We start from the raw sequence: 22,212 nt of genomic DNA, 5'->3' as shown, positions 1-22,212 counted from the left end.
ATAAAGAATCAATTAATGGGTTGTGCCTTTAGATGTTGTCTAACAACTGTTTAATTAAATCATACAAACAGATCCTGCTGATCTACAGGATAGTCAAGGAATGGCAAATGAAACGTTGTTAAACGGTCTCCATTGTCATGAAATGAATCCCATGGCATCACAATGAGACAGCCCATTCTGAATGCACTGTATTAACATGTTGTATACCTGCTTAAAAGGGGGCATATGTGATTTTCTTTGTGTTACAGACGGGTGTTGTGTTTAATTTAAGTCCCCACGGTCATCCGGTGGAGAGCTTTTGTTACTCAAAAGGCCACAGAGCCCACATTTTATAATCTTGCCAGAGACAGTGGTTTCTCCTCTTTAAGAACCGCTGGGTGGAAGGAGGGCATGGCAAGTTGCGAGCAGGAGAAATAGTCCTTATTAAAAGAGATTGTGCGCCATCAGAGCAATTCCTGGTGGAGCCCAGATTTAATAGGATGTGTCGGAAGGGGACGGAACAGCTGAGCTGGAAGAGCAGATTAGCGCGATCATTAGGGCCTTCAGGAGGTGGGATGCTGCGTAACTGGGGCTCTGTGCGCACGCAGGCAGGCTACGCGGCTCCCTCTGCTCACCAGGCGCAGATACAAAGCTAACACTAACAGCCCCGCCCGCTGCACGCCTGTGTCCTCCACTGATACCCTTTAGGGGATCAACGCAAAAGCCCAGCGGATGGTGGAGGCATATTAATTGTCCTATTGGCCCGTGGAGAGTACCCCCCCCTGCCCCCCCTTATCTTCACAGAGCAATAGAATACATATTTTATAAACAGTGTGTGTGTGTGTGTGTGTGTGTGGTGCCCTCCATAATGCTTGGGGCAAAGCCATTTTTTCCTTCATTTTTTGTCTCTGAACTCCACAATTTTAGATTTGTAATCAAACAATTCACATTTCGTTAGAGTGCAGAATCTCAGCTTTTATTAAAGGGTATTTTTATACATTTTGCTTTCACCGTGTAGAGATGACAGCACTTTTTATACATAGCCTCCCCATTTAAGGGCACCATAATGTGTGGGACATTCTAATTTAATGTAAATTAAAGTAGTCACGTTTAGTACTTTGTCTTTAGTTTATTCTTCGCATGCAATGACTACTTGAAGTCTGTGTCCTATAGACATCACCAGGTGCTGAGTGGTCTGGTGATTCTCTGCCAGGCCTGTGCTGCAGCCATCTGCTTGTTTCGGGGGCTAGTTGCCTTAAATTTTCTCTTCAGCAAATGACATGTATGTTCAATTGAATGCAGATCAGGTGAATTATTTGGCCAGTGAAGAATTTTCCTGTTTTTGGCTTTGAAAAACGTCTTTTTTGCTTTAGCATGCTGTAGGATGAAGTCCAATGAGCTTGGAGGCATAACCACAAGTGAATTGTTTGATTACAATTCTAAAATTGTGGAGTACAGAGCCAAATCAAGAAAAAAATATGTATTTGTTCCAAACACCATGGAGCTCACTGTATATATATATATATTCATATATATATATATATATATATATATATATATATATACTGTATATATGCAATCAGAAGATTAAGCTTACTCTTACAAAAGAAAAACACTTTATATCTCTATCACTGCTTCATTATTAATATATCCCACAGAACTCTGTCCAGTTGATGCAATTTTATTCCAACTGCTAGCACAGGTCCAGCAGATTTTATTTAATCTACACAGCAAAGAGCATTTTGATACCGAGCCAGTAGTTTACAACTTTATTTTATTTTATGCTAAAAGCAGTATATTCATAGAACTCTTCATTGTAGGTAGAGCGACATAAGTACTCTGGTCTTCTTTATAAGGCCTAAATTCACTTACTTTTCCCCATACAAAGCCTAAATTTATCAGCAAAGCCAGTATACAACAGTACATTATGTAAATTATTTAGCGTGTACCTCCAATGATTTGGTGAATAATGCAATAATCATATACTCCATGAATGGGACCCAAATGATTTTGCGGGGATTCATAATATTCAGTAGCAAGCAGCAAATGCAGACAATGAGTTGTTAAGTAAAATTTCAATATACACAAATGATGGAAATAATTTATCTGTTTTTAGCATCAAACTCATATACAATGACGAAAAGAACTTGTTACCCTATGTATAACCGTAGGTTGTAGGCAATATAAGGACACTCATTACATAGAGTATTAGAATGTTTCTTGTGTAACTGGATTGGATGGTTATGACATGTATGATTTGAGCTGCTTTTAATTGGTGCCATTTGGCTGTGGGGTTGTGACCCAAATGCCTTCAGAGAAAGCAATGCTCACTGGGTTAAATGCATCGCACGTTTCCTGTACACTGGATAGAGGTCAGGCAGCTTTTTTCTCCGGCCCACATCTATGTGTCACTCTAACCTCAAACAAACATCTCCTTAACTTGTGTAATACAACTGAAACCATTTTTTGTTAGTTATCACGGCTGAGCAATAAAAAAAATGTTAACCAATAGCTTCCTAAATTAAGATGTGTATGATTGGATTGCATATGGGCTGTTACTGTGATGTCTGTTCAGGCCCAGCATTGTCTTTCAATGGGAGGGTTGGAGGACTAAATCGTTCCTAAATGACAAAGAGACTCAACGCCGTTTTAATGCACACAGACAGAGAAGCTTGAGAAATGAGGATTATTTTTAGGAGAGGATGTGCATGGTGCTGAAATGTGACGAGCCATCTAACAGAAATAGAAATGGGAGCAGAGGAAGTCACGGGGGAGGACAGTCACTGCAAGGGAACAGGCTCTGCTCCCTGGCACACAGCTGGTGCCCAGCACGGCACGGCACACCTATTACCATACAATACCAGCCGCATAATACCCGCTCTTCAGTGCATCTCTCAGTTCACTACAGACGTAGCCCTTCTGCATTCTGTATCTGGGTTTAAAAAATACTACTTTTGTATCACAACTGCTTTTGAGTTGTGGATGAACTCTTTCAGGGGATGGTGTTGGATATTTTAATCAATGTTTAGTTTATTTTTAACATCTCAAGTAATGCAGCCCTGTTTTTGTCTTTTTCATCAAAGCCAAAGAGACTTTACCATTTGGAAGCAGTAAGAATAAAATTATATTCTACTCTATTCTATTCTATTCTATTCTATTCACCTTTACTGGCCAAAAAAAGCCAATTGGTTATCTAATTTGGGTGACGTTGTGGAAGCTAACACTCTGATATAATCTCCCACAGAACTGATGGGCACTTTGCTTCACATAAGAGCTTTTGGTGTTTGAATTTCTGGCTTTTGATGTTTCCGACCTCCTTTGGCTCACAGTTCCCGATAAACTCCCCGTTGCCAAGTGCACCTACTCCACTGGCTCCCACGACTTCTAGGAAATGAGCGCTACGGCAACGGGCAGGGCGCACTAGAGAAATGCTCCGGAGAGATGGAGGACATGAGCCGAGTCTCATTATGCAACACTGACTCCAGCCGGATGCCTCTCATACTCTCACCCGCAGCGAATCAGAGACGAGCAGCACGGCATCGGGCAAGCAGCTCCCGCTGCTGCAAGAGAGAGTCTAAGGGACAGTGGGTACACCCAAATAATGATGATTGATTAGTTTGCTCTTGTACTTATATGGTATATGTATGAGTATGTGTATTCATGTGTGTGCACAATATATTTGAGTATTGTATGTATGAATGTATATGTTTAGGGATACATGTGTGAATGTGTACATATATATATGTGTGTGTGTGTGTATGAATGTACATGTGTGTATACATGTATATATATATATGTATGTGTATTTGTATATGCCATATATGTATGTGTATTTATGCATACATAATGTTTGCATATGTGCGTTTAGATATGTACGTGTATATACATGAGTATGTACATTTTATCAACTTTCAACATATATATTTGATTATTGTTATTTTATTTTATTTACTTTTTTAAATTAATTGTTTACTATGCTGTTGCAACACAAGATTGCCATGCCAATAAAACTCCATTTAAATTGAATTGAATTTAATTGAATCTTGGCCACATGCAGGAGGAGCCTGGCCCTGTATTAGCCTCCTAGCCCCTATAGCACATGCTCCAGGGGGCAGGCTCAGGCACATTACAGGCCATGTAGGCCGACAGACTGTTTTTCAACAAAAAAAAACAAAAAAATGGCACAGATCTTATTTCCGTGCTCACATGGAGCAGTGATGTCACTTACACGCCATTCAGGAGGGAAGATGCGTGACAGCTCCTCAGCTTCTCTTCTTGTTGTTACCGAAAATGTCCGACATGCCTCATTTAATGACCAAAATATGTCTCCCTTTCCCATACTTCTAAAAACTAACGTACCTATCAGTAGGCTCTCTGTAATGACTCATTTTGGCATCAGCCTTCAAAAACAGCATTCCCTTTGCCAATCACCATGGAGGACCGCAAAAGTATTTTGGTATTTACTGAAAAATATTTCATACGATTATATAATGTCAACAAAGCTGTCAACACTGTCACACAATGGGGAAACATAAATAATTAATATCTGGCCACAAAGTGTGTGTGTGCATGTGCATACTGAATATAGCAACATTAAAACTGTTAGGTCATGTGCAAGTGCAACACAAATACTGCAGGATCATAGAATGTTGTGAGAGTCCAGGTCATAGCGTCGAGGAAGTTTCGCCATTTGTACAGCTCAAAAGCTGATTGAACTGTTCAACTTCAACACAAAATACATTTTAAAGAAATACATAGATATACATATATATATATGTCTTTGTGGTGAGCTATATCTAATAGAATGTAAACTGCTCTCTCAGACCCGATTAGCAAGCCTGTAATTGTTTAGGCCTTTTATTAACACAATGTAACGGTATCAATTACACCTTACGCATCTCTGTCGTCCTTCATTATTAGACAGCAGCACATTTCCATTTAACCCCTGAATTGTTGCCCAGGAGACCTATTCTCCTGAACAACTCCTGTGCAGTAGCATTGTGATATAATGAAAGAGCTCCTAAAGGCATATACTTGCAGCAGTTCCTAGGCAACTTAAATCATACTGAAATAAAAAGGAGCACAGCAGAGATAGTTGTGTGTGCGTGTGTGTGTGCGTGTGTGCACGTGTGTGTGTGTGTGTAGGTGTGTGTGTGCACGTGCGTAGCAGGGGGGATAATTAAAAAGGGCCACTTTGGGTGAAGTGCCGCGTGTGACGCATGTACATGCACAGGTGCGCTCCAGGGACTCACCTTCTGTTGCAGAGGTTTTCAGGCGCTTGCACAGTCCATCCATGTCCCCATAGTCCTCCTGGATTTTAACCACGGCCTCACTGCCCCTCAGCTCCATGAGGGAGCGCAGGTCCAGGAGGGTGCAGCCGAAGTCGCCCGCATGGTTGCCCTCATTTCTTTGGTTCTTGGCGTAGAAATCACTATTCGTCATGTCCCCCATGATGGCTAGTATTGCTTAGGAGCTTGGCGGAAATCTGAGTGAATTCAGGAGCAAGCAAGGCGGGGGCTTCTGGTGACGGCGCTCGGCGGCGGTACTGCCGGTTGTGAGAAACCGCAAAAAAAAAAGATGTGGGGGTCACCAAGCGAGACGCGAGAGAGAGAGAGAGGGAGGGAGATAGAGAGACAGAGAGAGAGAATAAGGATCCAGTCCAGTGTCCAAAACGCGAGGAAGAAAATCCGTCTGCTTCAGGAAAAAAAGGAAGGAGACCATCCAGGGAAGGGCAAAACAAGCCTGGCTGAGGCCCCGAGGATGCCTGCTCTCACGGCTGCAGTCCGGCGCCGCTCCATATGTAGTTTCCCATTCTGCTTGTCTCAGTCTGCTGCTGTCTACATGGTGATCCTCTCCATTACTCCTTCAGAGAGACAGAGGGAGAGAGAGAGGGAGAGAGGGAGAGAGGGGGGTAAGGATGAGAATGCACAGAGGACGGAGGATGACGGGCGAGAGCGTGGCGCCGTTTCCGCGGCAGCGCGTACGGCAGAGCGGCGCAGCGCTGTCATCGCCGGGACCGGCAGAGCAGAACGGCTGTGTGTCCGCCGCACCGGCTGCGTGGCGCACGCACACACACACACACACACACACACACACACACACCGACGCGCGCGCGCCACACCGGTCCTCTCTCTGCAGAGACGCCGCCGGCACACGCAGGCGGGAGGAGCAGCACCGCGCCGCGCTTTGATCAGTCCCCAGAGCAGTCACCGAGGAAGGCGGCTCATGAATATTAATCGAGGGGGAGCTAACCGTTCATGTCTTTAGGCTCAAAAAAAAAATAAAAAATGATTTAGCGCTGCGTGACTTCAGCCTGCCGCGCGAATCAAAGTGGGACAACAATGCCCGTGTCATCGGTAACGCGCGGGAGGCCAGCAGCCAGGCATCCGTGCTTGATGCTGGTTCAAGGGGACATGACTGAGGTTTACATTAGGATGTGAGGGTTCGGTTTCTTTCAGGCTGAGACACCATGGCTGGGAAACACACAGGCAAACTGCGGCACTGAAAATCCACCCGAAAATACATCCAACATAGTTTCTGCGGCATAGGATACGCAGTGTTAATAACAGTCATGACAAATAACAATACACATGACTATGAAACACTATACTCAGTGTGCACTTGGGAGTTGCAGTACATTTTTCCACTATTAATCGCAGTGGGTTTGGGTGAAGTTGGTACAGATCGGGTGAACTCGTGTGAACCTGCCCGTTTCTGCGGGACGGCGCTGGCGGGGCGGGGCTGGGCTGTGGGCAGGAGCTGTCAGACGCCCGTCTCCCCGCCGGGACCCCCGCGTGAGGACGCCCGCGCGGCAGGGTGGGCAGCGATGCCCGCTGGCACGCAGGAGGATCTCCTCCAGTCGCCGGGTCCATCAGGACTGATCAGTGCTTGTGCCACTCTGCAAATGCCAGCTCAACCAGCTGTGCCAGCTCCCTGAGATTACAGCTAACCAATGGCGGGGGGGCGGGAGGGGGGGGAACCAATCAAGCGCTGATCTGAAAACTGGCACTACATTACACGGGTTCTAATTTTCCTAATGATGCGCCCACAGACAGCCCTGTCTGGACCTCAACAGATGGATGTGATCCATCTGGACAGCAGGGAAGCCATGCTAATTCTGGAAGAGGTCTGTGTGCATCATATCTGTGTTTTTAATGTTAACCTCTATAGCATTTTGGGCCATAATGTATCACATAAAAAGAGCCAAAGAATTTGTTTTTCATTGATTAATTATGACAGTGCTCTCTCACTGTGTAAAACATGAAGCACATGAGCTGTACCATGAGTTTCGCTCATAATGCTCCTGCACATCCTGCAGACAATCTATATTTCTAGAGACAGCTTGTAGCACCATATGTTACAATATCAAAGCAAAAGCCTTTTTCTGATGGTGAAAATTCACCAAAACTCATTTAAGAGTGTTCGTCTAGTTCGTCGTTAAACACAACAGTGTTTAATGTGCTCAGACATACTTTAATGTACAGTGAAAGGCAATCACATTTTGTAGTTTGACCTGAGTATTTCAAGTACATTTTTATTGGCACTTAGAACGACATTGGGATGGACCGATTCCATCTCCATGTCACGCTCAAATCTCGAGGGAACTGGAAACACACTGAAACTGTGACATCACACCGCATCCCCCGTACCGCACCTACACGTTCGCGGAAGTGGTCGTCACAGCTGCTATGGTAACCCGGCGCTGAGCGATGAGCAGTGGATGAGCAGGGCAGTAATCTATAACCTGAGTGTTAGTGCATTGATTACAGTCAGCTGACATGATGCCGTATGATATAACGTCATCTCCCAGCAATGCACAGACTCAGGAGCATGCTGAATATCGATGGGATTCCCCATCACACTAATCTTGTGCCGTGACGTAAAGCTGGAAAGCATGCAGACCAATATTTCTTGCTGCAACAGTAGTTTCACTATTGGTCGCAATCGTAAAACAAAGCTGACTAAACAAGATTAATGTATTCTGATACACAGCATTTATGTCAATAATGCTATTGCTTTTTTGTCGGTTTGGTTCAATATAACTCACTTACATACATGAATGTAGCCACACAATTGAATATTGCTCATGTCTGTACAACGCCCTCTTTGTTGTTGCACAGTTTTGTATTGATTATTGCATTAATTATTGTCATGCATGAATTTATTTCCAAAATGTTCACAGTGAGAATAGGTTATTCACACATTAGCCCTGGTAAAGAGTATGTAACCCTAATATTTCAATTTAGATGAATTGTGAACGTTGGAATGAACTTGTATTATGAACAATTCAGACTCACAATCTTAACAAAAACTCTAAACTATCAAATGCCTTTGTTGAGTTTCTCTGAAATCAGACAACAAAAATCCAAAGACAAGGAATGAATACTTTGTGTGTACAGTAACACCACAGAGCAAAGATTATTAACATACATAATTATGTACAGTAGCTCATAAACTCTTACATTTAAAAACTGTGCTTCACTGACTGCAGTACGCTATGCTCGCTGCTGACCATCCCAGAGAGCAGGAGCTCAGCCCACAGTGCAGGATCGGTCTGACTAAATGGCGTCTCGTCCTGTGCTGCGTGACATGACTAACAGTCTAATTTCACAGTGACACATTGGGTCCGGCGTGTTTGCCGTGTGGGAGGGTGGTAATATATTCCGTTTTCAATTTGGAGATTGTACCTAGCGGGCCGCAGCGTGGGGCTCTAGGGCGCTCGTTCTGTACACAGATTCTGATCATCCTCCCCGCCACGGTGTCAGAATGTCACTCTAAGCGTGTGTGTGTGTGTATGCGTGTGTGTGTGTGTGTGTGTGTGTGGGGGGTGGGGGGGACAGAGGGCAGGGGTTTAGAATTACTTTTTTTTATTAAAGGCTAAAGCGCATTAACAATTAAGTGTAGGGTACAGCGTTGACGGGTACAATGCTGTACAACCAACAAGAAAAAGCTAAATAAAAACCAAAGGCACATCTTTATAATTTACAGTACACTATACGCTCATAAACTGTTTTTCAAAACACTAAAAAAATGCTTTTCATCACTGTGGAGATTTAAGATTAAATGATAAAAGATTTCAGATTAAATCAATCAAAATGTCATATAACCAAAATACAAAAGTACATCAAAATTGTATGCAACTAAAATTATGAATATTCCTGTCCTTCAGAATTATTTCAGAAATAATCTAGGCCAATAAATTCATGTTACCTCTTAATACTCTCATAGTGTAACAATAATACTAGTATGAATAGGTTTTAAATATTGACATCACCACATTTTAATTGGCTCATGGTCACAACGAGAGAGATGAAAGGTGGTATGCAATGGCATAGTTAACATGCACAGTATACTTGTCATGGCTCATATAATTTATCCAGCATGTTGTGTATGTAGATAGGTTGTACCAGCTGGTTAGTTGAATAGCTACATTGACTACTATTTCATATTGATGTCATTTCTCATATTGTAACAAAATCTGGGGGCAATAACTCCTCTGTTTTACCATAGACAATTACCTTTCAAGCAGGCATCCGCATGTAACTTGCATTTTGTTTTTATTTGGCCTACTGGTTAAAACTTGTAGTTTTGAACCATTAATTTTCTTGTCTGTCAAAATGACAGGTGACATATTTTTACCGTCAAAGCATCTGAAATTTGTTCTGAAGTTAGACCTAATTGTCAGTAAATGGAAAACATGTGAAGTTATAGAATTTTCATTTTGAACGCATGTGAGATCCTAATAGAAGACGGATAGTCGGTTGTAAGTTGTCAGTAGCAAGTATGTTTTATTGATTAATTGGCAAATGCTGGTCTTGAATAATTACAATTACTTTTGGCTCCTGATACCATGACTACTTTTTATTGTGAAACCTTTGAACTTAAGCATTCGCCAAAAATCAGTAACCAGCTCAACTGTTGTCCATGGTGCTGAACAAAATGATAAAGAAACATAACAGTGCAGATGCTCAGAAGTGGTTATTGCAAATTGTAGGAGCACTTTGTGAATAAGATCATCCAAATGACATGAAAATAACAAGTTCCAAACTCAATCTTTTGTAATTATTTGTATTTTGTGTTGTGTTGTGTTGTTCAAACATACTAACTGATCATTGGGTTGGAGAGGTAAGGGTGGAGTATTTGGTGAGCACCCCACTCTGACTGGTGGACACAGTGCCCCCTTAAGGTAACTGAGGAGGAAACACAGAGCAGAGATAAGCAGGTAGTGTGTCAATGAAAGACCCTGAGAGCCGGCCAGTCAGATGCCTGTGCTGTGTATTTTTCCTGCCACAGGATCAGAAAACTAGATTTCACCCTGTAGCCACCACAACCTGACAATTTTTACACTGTATCAAAATGATGGCCCTCGCTATAGCACCCAGAAAATAGCCCATTAATATCTATTCACCTCCTTAGTCTTTCAGCACACGCATATTCATGCCTTTAAAAAAAAGCTGTGCTAAGGGAGAAGTCTCATTGTGGGGTATAATTTTCTCTTAAAGCACACAGCCCTACCTAGTGCAGCAGGGAGGTGAATACACAAAGCCATTACAGGCATCATTAGAGGAATTAAACGTACCAGCTAAACAGGGAACGCAACCTTCACTGCTCCTTATTTAAACACCACTAGGTTGATCTCACACGCAAATACAGCATACACATGACAACACACAACAAAGCAAAATAAAAACGGGAGTGGGGGTTGGGTAGGGGTACTTTAAGTGTAGGTAGCTATGGTTAGTGTTTTTGTGCTTCACATTATGAACAAAGAACTAGGCATGCAATATATCAAGTCCTCTCCCACAACTTTCTAACCAGCTCAATGTAGCAACACACAGTGTTCGCACCAGCATAGACTCCCAGTCCGCCATGTAATCTATATACTTTCAAATGAACAAAAGTCAAATCTCAGGTAAAATAAATACCCTTGCTGCAATTATGTATACAATGCAGTGCAGATTTCATGCCTACTTTAATGTTCATTATTATTTTCTCTTGTAGAGGTCTACCACATGCTAAGCACCAAATTATTATTTTTTTAGCAATAACAACATAATTTCTGTCATAGCTATGTTACAATTTCCTTGGGCTGGTGTTCATATCTAAGCTGCACTCATTTGGTGCTTATTTAAATTATATACAGAAATATAGAAATTATTGCCACCTTTAGGCTTTGCAATATTTTTTCTTTTTTAAAAATGCATTGCTGTGAAATATATTTTTCATTATATTTTCGCATATTTACAGCATATTGCAGTATATAGCATTTCTGTAAGGAGGATCATCTTTTTGCTTGATACGAAATATTATTTGTTGCTCTCCAGAATTATGTAACACATCTTTGCATTGGTTTCATAAAACAACTGCATAAAAAGGACGGAGGTCCACATTACGTCTTTTGCTTTGCAGACATGTATTGGCCTATGCCGTCCTGACACTGGAGATGGCTTAGACCAGGGCTGCCCAACCCTGTCCCTGGAGTTCTGCCGTAGGTTTTCATTTCAACCCTAATTTGGTGCACCAATTCTACTAATTAGCAGCTCAACAAAATCTCCAGATGTAGAATGAGGTGTGCTTTGTTAGGGTCGAAATGAAAATCTACAGGATGGTAGATCCTCAGGAGAAGGATTGCGAAGCCCTGGCTTAGACCAAAACATGTATTTTTATTAAACTAAAACTGAATAAAGAAAATAAATAAAGATAAACAAATAATAAATAGAAATCCATTAAAGTGTAGTGATGCCAATATTTTTGTAATTTTACAGACCATTTTTAATGATTAACTCCTCTTAGAAGCATGACCTTCACTACACAGATTGATCATGCAGAATTAGTCACATTTTTTCACATTCTTCCACTGCAGATGGAGAGCTTCTCCGTACTTCCCAAAAAAACTGAGTTGGAAATGTGCACGTACAAGGAAAATTTGTGACATCACAAATATGTCAAACCTATCATGGTCCTTCATGCAAAGATATGCAAATTACATGACCGCGATGTGGAAAACTGAAACTGAAGCGCACAGAAAGCTGACTAGTTAGTTAGATTGTTGTCAGTTGCGGGTTGAACAAGCTTTAAGTCTCTCTCTCTCTCCCCCTCTCCCAACCTCCCACCAATGTGAATTCCTTATTAAACTGCGCTGACGAACCCTTACACAGACATAAAGGAACACTTTAGAAGGCTTTTGAGGTTCCGGCAGGCTACGCCGGTTCTTCCTTTGAAACAAGGCTCTGAGCACCGTCGCTGATGCCGCTGCCAGCACGTGTGAGCGCACACTGCATGGCGTTATGTAATCGCGCGGGGTCATCAAACGTGGCGCTCGACTCCTCCGCCTGGAGTCACCTGCTTTCATCTTCCCCACAATGCAACACAAGACTATAAAGTGCTGATTGGTCTCCACTAGAGCTTATTTAATGGAGATGAAGAGCACTAGACAGGGTGCGTCGAGGTATTCAAAAAAAAAAGGAACGAGGAGCGCTATCGGGGCCGGGACCGCGTGACAAAATAAAAAACAAAGAGAAAAAAAAAAAAGCAACTGAAAAGGCTGGTTTCCAGCCCACTCACCAGTCACATGCACCCAATGCATTACGCCCCGCCGGAGCAGGAGGATCTCAGGAGCCGGCTCACAACTGCCATGGATCTATAGGCCAGGCAAAGCCTTATCATCTGCCACACGACCGCATTGAACAGCAGGAGGCGGTCGTTCAGACGACGATGTTTGGTGATTTTAACGATTCATGAGAGATTTTTATTGTTAAATGGTAGATTTCGCCTGGCCTTGATGATGAAAGGAAATGCAATGCATTTTATATTTTAAAATGGCAGAGCCTCCGTTAATCTGAAATTCATATTAGCACATCTTTTTGCCCTTTTTATTTGCCCATGTATTCACCAGAGATGCTAACTTAAGAGTAACCTGCGTATCTCTGGTGATTGCGTGACTCATTACTATTTATCGGCAAATGACATTTAAGTTAAAAATGCATGTCTTTTCCTGTTGAATAAGCTAAATGGCTGCATTCCCTATAAATCTTTTACCTCCGGACACCATTTCAGAGCTCTGATTACACCCTGCACAAGACCTGCTGTCTCGACACTTTGCGGCTGAGCTTACAGTACAAACAAATCTAAAAATAAGCTTAGAGGAAACAGAGAGAGAGAGAGAGAGTGTGTGTGAGAGAGAGAGAGAGAGAGAGAGAGAGAGAGAGAGAGAGAGAGCACAGCTACATACTGGATGTTATGCTATATATTTTGCATTCTCTTGGTTCTATATAATCTTTAATGAAATTAAATTAACTGACATTGCAATGACAATGATGCCTTAAAGAACAAAATAATTTATATGCATTCAGGTACATATGATGGATGCAGTTTCTTTGGAGATGTTTATCTTATAAAGGCTGAATACTCAGTGAATGCTTCTTTATAATTATTATTTTTTAATTTTTGCTTTAATTAGTTGATCCCTCCTAATGTTTCTTTCTTTCTTTTTTTATTAGCAGCGTCGTGTCCATTGCCTTTTGGACCCATACCCCAATCCCGGCCACAATCCCCCAGGTCCGCAATCCCCCCGGTCCGCAATCGCTCACCCCCCGCCCTCCTTTCGGTCGCAATCGCATGTGCCCCCTCAGATCTTGAATAGTCTTAATTGTATACATAAACAATCCCTATCTTATTTGTTTGCATTTGTGCTCCCTCAAAAAATGTGGGTGCACTACACTCCTGATTGTTCAAGGACAAAATGCCCAGTGGCCAAGGAGTCCGTCCCAATCAGCCATCAGTAGGGAGCAGTGAACCCCTTCTGCACCCCATATATTTACTAACAACTAAGAGCCCCACTATGCTCAAGCCCAAAGCCCGTTCTTTCAGCCACCCTGTCTTTATGGGACAGACCTCAGAGAGGTTAAACCTGCACGCGCGTCGCCATTGGCAGAGCTGAATGAACATCTTAATCTGGCACCCCACTGCACTGCAGACAGGTTGAACACCCCAGGAAGTCCCCCAAGCCCCATGTGTTCAAGGGAGGCACTCATTATTTCATTACGAAATAATAGCTGCTTGCTCGGGGATGATACGCCAGCGTGATCTTGAGTGAGCTGCAGCCGGTGGGTGGTCAATGCTTTCTGGAGTGCTGCCTCGGGTCAGCTGACAGGAAGGCCCGCTCTTTCAGCTCGTCAGACTCGATACGGGTTCAGTTTCATGCCAGAACCCCCAAGGGCAGGTGGTGGATGTGCCCTTGAATATCCTCTCAGGTCCTTTGAGAAGCTCTCCCACAGCTCCCAGCAGCGCATCTGCAGTGCTGTTGCTCCTCCGGAGCCCCTAGCCACAGTGAGCAGTACTGCAAGAGCCATGTTCCCTGACGCTGGAGAGGAAATGCCTGCTAAAAATAGCATCTGTGCTCATGCAGTGTGACGTTGCCTGAGAAGCTGCCCCGTGCCCCAAAGCTGAAGCTTTTAGTGCCACCCATTCATAGTGCTTTTCTCTCATGCAGCGCCTAACTATTATGACATCACAATAACAACACTGAATATTCCCACACTTGCATAGCACTGCTTTAGAGTCTATTCATACCTCATATACTATATAACAAATATGGACAAAGGAACTGTGATGTCACTCATTGACTCTTCAAGGGCTTGTGAAAAGTGTTTTGAAGCCGCGGAAGTGCAGTTTTTGTGCTGCCATGTTGTACAAATTGGAGCCAGAGACTGCACAGTAGGGAAAAGGGGGGAACCCTTATATGGTCATAAAGACCGCACCGTGTTTGGGTCCTAGACAAAAGCTGGATTTATACTTGCAGCACAAATTAACTTCGGCTATTTAGTACAAACAGAATGACATAAAATTATGCATTTGCAGAGAAAATGAAGCTCTGCATTGGCTTCGGCCACTGCAGTGTGCTCATCCCTCCTGACCAAACAAGCAGAGATGTTATTGTTAAGATGTTAATGCCAACGTCAATGGGAAGATCGCCTGCAATTGGTCTAAAATATCACATGGGTGGCTACACTGGCTGTGTCCCATCTACTCACCTGATTGAGTGGACAAACATACATATCTTTTCTCTGTTCTGTTCTTTTTTGCAGGCTCTAAATAAACTAAAGCGACCTTTAAATAAGCAACGTCCATCTGTCAAAGTTTCTACTCCTTTACAACAACCATTGTTTTTGGTGCTTGGTGCAGCAAACATTTTCTTTTTTATTTTAACATAGCCTGCGAAATACAAACTATACAAACATACATGCCATTCAAAGCTATAGCAATATATAAATATATATGGCATTTAAAACAGCATGTCTTTATACCTTAAGTCAATCCAAGCACACTATATACAGGCTATACATGGAAAACTGAAAAACAAATAATGAAATGGTGCGGGAAATGTTGTCAGTTCCGTGTTTCCTGTGGTTATCACAACCACAGAATAATGTGTTCCCCACAGGCATGGAGTGTCACTAAACGAACATTTCGACACCACAATGAGTATACACAATGTTTTTATGCAGCGCCCTGTTCGGTTTCAGTTCAATTTTGGCTGAGTTCGACTTTGAATGAAGTATGTTAAGTATGTAAGATAACACCCCCACCCCCAAGGGGTGCACACTGACTAGGCAGTGATGCACATTGTCCCTGATTGGTCCACAAAATATTACAACATTGTCCACAGCACACAATAACCTCATTGGTATCATTAACTCAGAAAGACCTATACTGAAGCCAACCGTGCTGACGCTAGAGAGTAACATCAGAAGAACAGGAAGTGAGCTTCAATAATGAAGCCTGGCCTTGGCCCGTTATGTTCACACACTTGAAATTATCACAGTGATGATGCGTGTGTTATGTATGCACAGGATCTAATATAACACATATTTAATACATTACAATTATTATACAAGTGTACGCTTATTTTTATTATATCATTATATTAAAATTATTCATCATATTTTACTGTCTGAATCAAACCTATTCCAAAATGAAGTATTCTTTTTTGCAGTAGAACAGCATACAATTTTCATTTTGGGAAAACATTCTCCTGGCAGTTGTCCAAAGTGCTAGTGTTCCTCTACAGGGGAACAGTGTAGGAGGCATAACTATCTTTACCCTGTAGCAGCCACATAGTACAAAGGCCAGCGACCCAAATGGAGAAGCACTGCACTGTGAAATGTACCATTTTAGAAAAGCAAGAACTGTAGTTTTAAGCATGTGCATCATGGCTTTACACCCTTTAGATTTTCTTCAATGCTCATTTGTTTTCATTCTTCGGGGCACAATACCTCAGCCTACACGCTACATCACTGCTATCACACTCGCTTCAGCACTGTACTGCATATAAATACAGCCTTAACGGCATTCATCTCCAGAAGATGTTTTGCTGTTTTTGCATTTTACGCATTTAAAAGTCAGTTTGCTTCTAACCAACATGAGAGCTCATCAGCAGAAATTCTTTATTGTGGTATTACTGCATGCCTAAATATTTTGGGTCTTGATACAAAATTACATCAATGACTTCTTTTCTGAAAATACAATTAAAAATACCAAGATGCCATTGCATTATATGCATACTAATTAGCATATGCTGTACATTGTATAGGAAAACCATTAAGCTTCCAAAAGTGCTGAATATAAAAAATAATACAGAAAGAAATAATCGCAAACTTATCCACTTATTTACAATTCATATTCTCAAAATAAGAGTTAATTTTAATTCATGTATAAAAAAAATGTATTTATGTATTTAAATAGTGCATAGTAATTAATGACTTTCAAGTAAAATCCTGCAAAAACAAGAGAGAAAAAAACATCTTCCCTTGCAGATTGAGGATGACTCAGATTTGACAGTTCTCTCACGTGCTAATGAGAAACTAAATTATGAAAAATGTAATATTCTAGCTCCATCTGGCCTTGGCGAGTCAGTCATCTCATCTTCCAAGCAGAACCACTGCATTTCTCTTTCAGAGACTCTAATAGGTTCAAGAAATCTTAAATCAAGCATTTGTGGGAAGCGCAAACCACTAGAAACCCATTCCCGAGCACAGCAAAGGTCAACAGAAGGAGCAATCCTTTCATTTGTGCTGCCTGTTTCTGTATGCAGTCTGCACTGTGCTTTCTTCATCATCTTCAAAGGAGCAACACAGCTCTCTCTCAATTCAATTCAATTCAATTCTCTCTCTCTCTCTCTCTCTCAATTCAATTCAATTCTCTCTCTCTCTCTCTCAATTCAATTCTCTCTCTCTCTCTCTCTCTCTCTCTCTCTCTCTCCTCAATTATTCCTTAATTAAAAGGTTTGTTCCTCCTTGTGCTTTCAGAGATTTTTAGAATTCATATGAACAAGACAAGCAACAGCTACGAGAAGAACAGAAGTCAAATGTAGAGGACCTCTGTACATCCAGTAAAATACAATAACACACACAGTATCCTACTACAAAGACAGAGGGGTGAAGGTCACTGATTTCCAATCAGCCGTTGAAACATGTAGGGAAACATATTCACCTTCTTCCTCAAACCAGAGTACAATTCGGACCAGGATCCTGAATGCACCTGAGGATGGTTTTGTCCAATCAATTTTCCATCAATTTTATTGTTCATAAAAAGTTCTTCAAACCACAGTGTCTCAGGGTACCGAACAGTTATATAGTAGAGAAAGCAGAGCCACAGTACTCCACACCAGATCTGATTCCATAGCTCTTATTCCGGCCACATTGTCTACATTTACAGTAACACGACTTATCTTCCAGCAGACCCTATGATGGCACATGTCCTATGACTCAATAACAATTCACATGTGGAGCTCTCTCCTGCTCATATGGCCATAAATGAAAAAACATTTTTGAGAAAAATTACATTTATATTAAATCTAAACATAAGCTGGTGGGGTATCTACAGGTACCAATTAAAGCTGCATTAGGCCTATAAACATCTTACATATATGCTAAAGTTTTGTCCACACTCAGACCAAACTACAGTAGTTAGGAAACTAGAAAATGCATATTTCAGCCAAATACTGCATCTGGTCAATAGCAGAACATTGGGACCAGTTAACTCATAAGACTGGAGTCAATGTGAATTTGTATTAGCTGTGACTTACATGCATCCTTTTCATGATCAGTTCTTACCTAATTGAGTTGAAGGTGCCTGTCAATCATGTTAAATGCAACTGTGACCCCTCCCCCAACAAAATAAATATTTACAATTTCTGATATGAACAGCAAGGGATAAAAGAGATGTTTGAAATTGTTTCATCCAAGAGAGTAAAAGAATTCAGATTCCACAGTTTGAAAGGAAAGCGCTTTTGTTGGTTTTGAAGAATGGCAGCATGGATTGCTGTAGGGGTCCAATCCCTTTATGAGGAAAGCAGGGACCACACACTCTCACACTGCTTGAACTGCAGAATTGAGCGATCAGCTTTGTTACCCAGTGAAACCTAATGCATCCCATCACTTAGTTATAGAAAAAACGAAGGGAAAAAACAGCGCAAAAAAACCCAGCTTGTCACCATGTCACTCAGGTTTCAGACTCCATCAGAAGAAGAAGCAAAGCCCGCACAAAGACGCCTGCATCAGCCCCGCCCGACAACCCCGGCTCTTCAACACCACAAAATAACAACGCAATAAACAGGCAGTGCTCCTGTGACCAAAGAAAACCTGTACTTACAGTCCCAAGCAATCGCCTGCAATGCAGCATGTGCTAGTTTGACAGAGGTGTTCAATGCATAAGCATCTACTGCAGCTATCTACAGTAGATATAAAGTGCACTATTAAATACCATCAATCAGGCATAAAATAAAACAAAAAAGCGAACAGTCGTCAAACTAACCTCGCTCTACGCTACAGCGAAGATTCCACTCCGAGAGAACTCTCCCGTACACATTACATTACATTACACCTCTGCAGCACTGAACTTTCACACACACACACACACACACACTCACACCGAGCTGCCCTCTGCCCTGCTGGACACATGAACAGTGATCTCCGGTCAGAAACCGCACCCTCCCATCAGGGCTGGGGGCTGTGGTGGCTGGACCGCGCGAAATCAATTTCTACATGATGAGATGAGTAACAGCTACTGTAATCTCCCCACGGGTCCTCCTATCACAAGGCCTCCTGAATCCCCCGGGGCTAGCCAGCGGCCGCCCGTCATTGGCTGCCGTGGCGACAGCGGCGTGGGGGATGCGGAGGGAGCTGCCCACTCAGATCCACTCTTCTCCGTGGGATTGGTTAGATTTACTCCCCCGTGAGCCCCAGCTGGGCCTCTAAGCTCGTAAAGAATACTTATTTCACACCGCTGCTCGTTCACGGTTATTTCTGATGGTATTGATTTCACTGAAAATACATAGCGATGAGCTCCCTTATCCTCTGTGCTCCTGAGCAGGACAAATAGATTAGAAAGACTGACAGATTAATGGATGGATAGGTAGACAGATATACCCGACAGACCAAAAGACAGAAAAACCGACAGACAGATTTTAGGTCATTGTCAACTAATTATGATTTCATTTATTTTACAGCTACAAATATATTATCACGTAACAGATCTCCTTTACCAAAACGCATTCAGTGGACTCTTTATGCCTGCTGGCTAGAAGACATCATTATCAGGCCAGTTAAAAGAAAAAGGCATTTGTGAGAGATGACAAATCCTTTCATCACTGCCAGCCTTTGACTCAGTGGATGTATCTGTTAAGTGCACAAGCTGCAACGCTGAAGTGACCGCTCTGAACACTGACAGCAGCTGAGCTAAGTGTGAGGACCAGAGATGCCCAGGGCCACTGCAATGCTGCCCACAGACACAGGGGTAACACAGGGGCGCAACTGGAACCTGATTCCCTCTTCGGCTGCTAACAGGCTCCACGGGACGGAGCTTGTCAAAGAGATTGGCAGCTGAGTGGCCAGAGGGTGGGACAGAACCCACCATGGATTTCCCAAACCGCCTCCACAGTACTGCCCTCTCCTCTCCCCTCCCCTCCTCTCCCCTCCTCTCCTCTCCTCTCCCCTCCTCTCCTCTCCTCTACCCTCCTCTCCCCTGCCCTCCTCTCCTTTCCCCTCCTCTCTTTCCGTAGCCCGGGTGGGAAAGGTCAGGTGAAAGGTCAGGGGCGCAGCGAGCTGCAGGCAGGGAGCACAGACCCATGGCTCGGGACCCGAAACGTGTCACCAGGGACCCGGTGTTCAGCAGGGGAGGCAGGGAAGTTCACGCAGACAACGCAGGCTGCCCTGTACCCTCTGCTTCATTACTGAATCTTGCAACCCACAAGGCAGCTTGCAACCCCGAGTCAGTCTGAGTCTGAGGCTGGTGCACGGATGCTATACTTATCAGAAGCTCTGCTGCTACAGTGCTTAGGATTCTAAACACAAACATAATTGCATTTACAGTAAAAATTCAGTTATTAGCCCCAGTAATTCAATATTATTTTTTGCACAGAAAGATGTGCACATGGTACTGTAATATTCAGAAATCTATATTACTGTATGCCGGCTATATTTTGGTGTTCACAGCATGTGATACTGTAGCTTGTTTATTTCAGGCTAGCTACAGTGGCTATAATTTGTGTCAGCAGGCTGCTTGAACGTGTTATATTTAACCATATACTGAGTCCTTTATTTGATCTATTTTTGGAAAGACTATCAATGTTTCATGAATGCGGAAATTCTAAAAATAAGTCAAAAAGCCCAGAAAAAGGAGGCTTGATGGTTCTGGGGTGAAGGTGGAAATTTACAAGCTAGAAATAAATCTCTAATTTTATATCCTGTTCTTTTGTTTGTTTTTGTTGTTGTCATTTGCTCAAAGGGGCAGTCATAATAGAACGGTCTGGGAAACACTGACACGTTGGCTTTCAGGAATTAGGGAGGGAGTCATCCTGACAAATCCAATTTGACACCATTGATTTTCAGTGTATGATCCTCACTGGAGTTTAAAACAGGACACTAGAGAAAATGAGGCAAATGGATGCCAAACAAGGCATCCTCTCACAGCCAGCCAATACCACTCTGCCAGGGCATCGAACCATCTGTGATTGGCTGTTGTTTTCCGGGAATGAAAACACACAAATAGCTAAATACCTCTGATAATTATATATGTAGATTTGATAATCCAGTAATATGATGAAAAGAATGCAAATGCCTACTTTTCATTACATAATGAAATGTGGGGGGAGGGGTCTGCATTCGTTAACAATCTGTCACTCCTTTTTGCATCAGTTTGACTCCGAGGCTCAACATCTGTCACAAAGCAATACCAAATTAAGCATCTGGCTTTGTTAATACCTTTATTTTCAGCTACTGCGAAGGTAGAGCAAAAAGTACTTTGTATGTTTTTTTCATATTTATGCATTTGCATGAGCTAATAAGGAAACGATATTGCCAGAAGGAGTATGAGCTTGCAACGTGAGATGAAAGCTTCTAAAAACTGTACCCGACCAAAGTAGAAAATCTCCTGTGTGCGACATTAATTAAATGAAGAAAGAAATCCAGAAATTGGCAGTGTGATTTCAGCTTGAGTTAAAATAGCACACAACATGTTCACAACACGAGGTTGTGTTAAGAATCTGAATGGTCCCCTATGCCTCACAGGATAAAAAGGGCTCTTGAGAATTTTGTGCAGAGAGTTATTGATCTGAAAATAGGTTCTATGCATGGGACACAGCAACATGCTGCTCAAAACCCTCTTATCGCACTCTGAAAATGGTATGGCAGATACATTTCTAACTGTGAGTTCTGACAGGAAGCATGGACACATAAAAATAGACGCAAGGCCATATGTGCACTACACCCTCACGTGTGCAGGTACAACAAACCCACACAAGCACACAAACACATAGGTACATGCATGGATGCCACACGCACATGCATACGCACATGCACTCATGCAGCATGACACAAATACAGATTCTATGCAGCATACTGGAAATGCATGTAAACCCGATTACACATTTGCACGCAAACCGTTACATAGACACACAATCGTGTGCGTGCATGTACACCGTCAAGCACGAGCGCACACACGCGAACACACACGCACACGTACACACGCACACACACACAGCTCTGTCTTACACAAGCAAGGTCATTGGAAGAGAAAAAAAAGCAAGTGCCCGTCCTCTCCTTGTTCCAGATCATTGTGTAAAAAAATCATTGGGGACCTATTGTTCTAATTAAATTCAGCACACAGTCTGAGCACGGAGCACAGAAAGTACTGCAGATAAATCAGGGCAGGGGCAGGCCTCGGTGATGCATGTGC

At 42.5% G+C, this 22,212-nt stretch overlaps 1 protein-coding gene across 22 annotated transcripts in view; it reads right to left on the bottom strand.

Annotated features, from left to right (window-relative positions):
- atp2b2 (ATPase plasma membrane Ca2+ transporting 2) overlaps nt 1-22,212 on the bottom strand; it is a 161,070-nt gene that overhangs the window by 67,546 nt on the left and 71,312 nt on the right. For all 22 annotated transcript variants that reach the window (XM_064304125.1, XM_064304126.1, XM_064304123.1 and 19 more), the window contains one exon: nt 5,232-5,842. In XM_064304125.1, the coding sequence (XP_064160195.1) occupies nt 5,232-5,430 (199 nt within the window). In that variant the 5' untranslated portion in view covers nt 5,431-5,842. The remainder of the gene's footprint in view (nt 1-5,231; nt 5,843-22,212) is intronic.

Source organism: Anguilla rostrata, chromosome 13 (genome assembly GCF_018555375.3).
Source record: "Anguilla rostrata isolate EN2019 chromosome 13, ASM1855537v3, whole genome shotgun sequence".
Lineage (NCBI taxonomy): Eukaryota > Metazoa > Chordata > Actinopteri > Anguilliformes > Anguillidae > Anguilla > Anguilla rostrata.
This window is presented reverse-complemented; position numbering and strand designations above follow the sequence as displayed.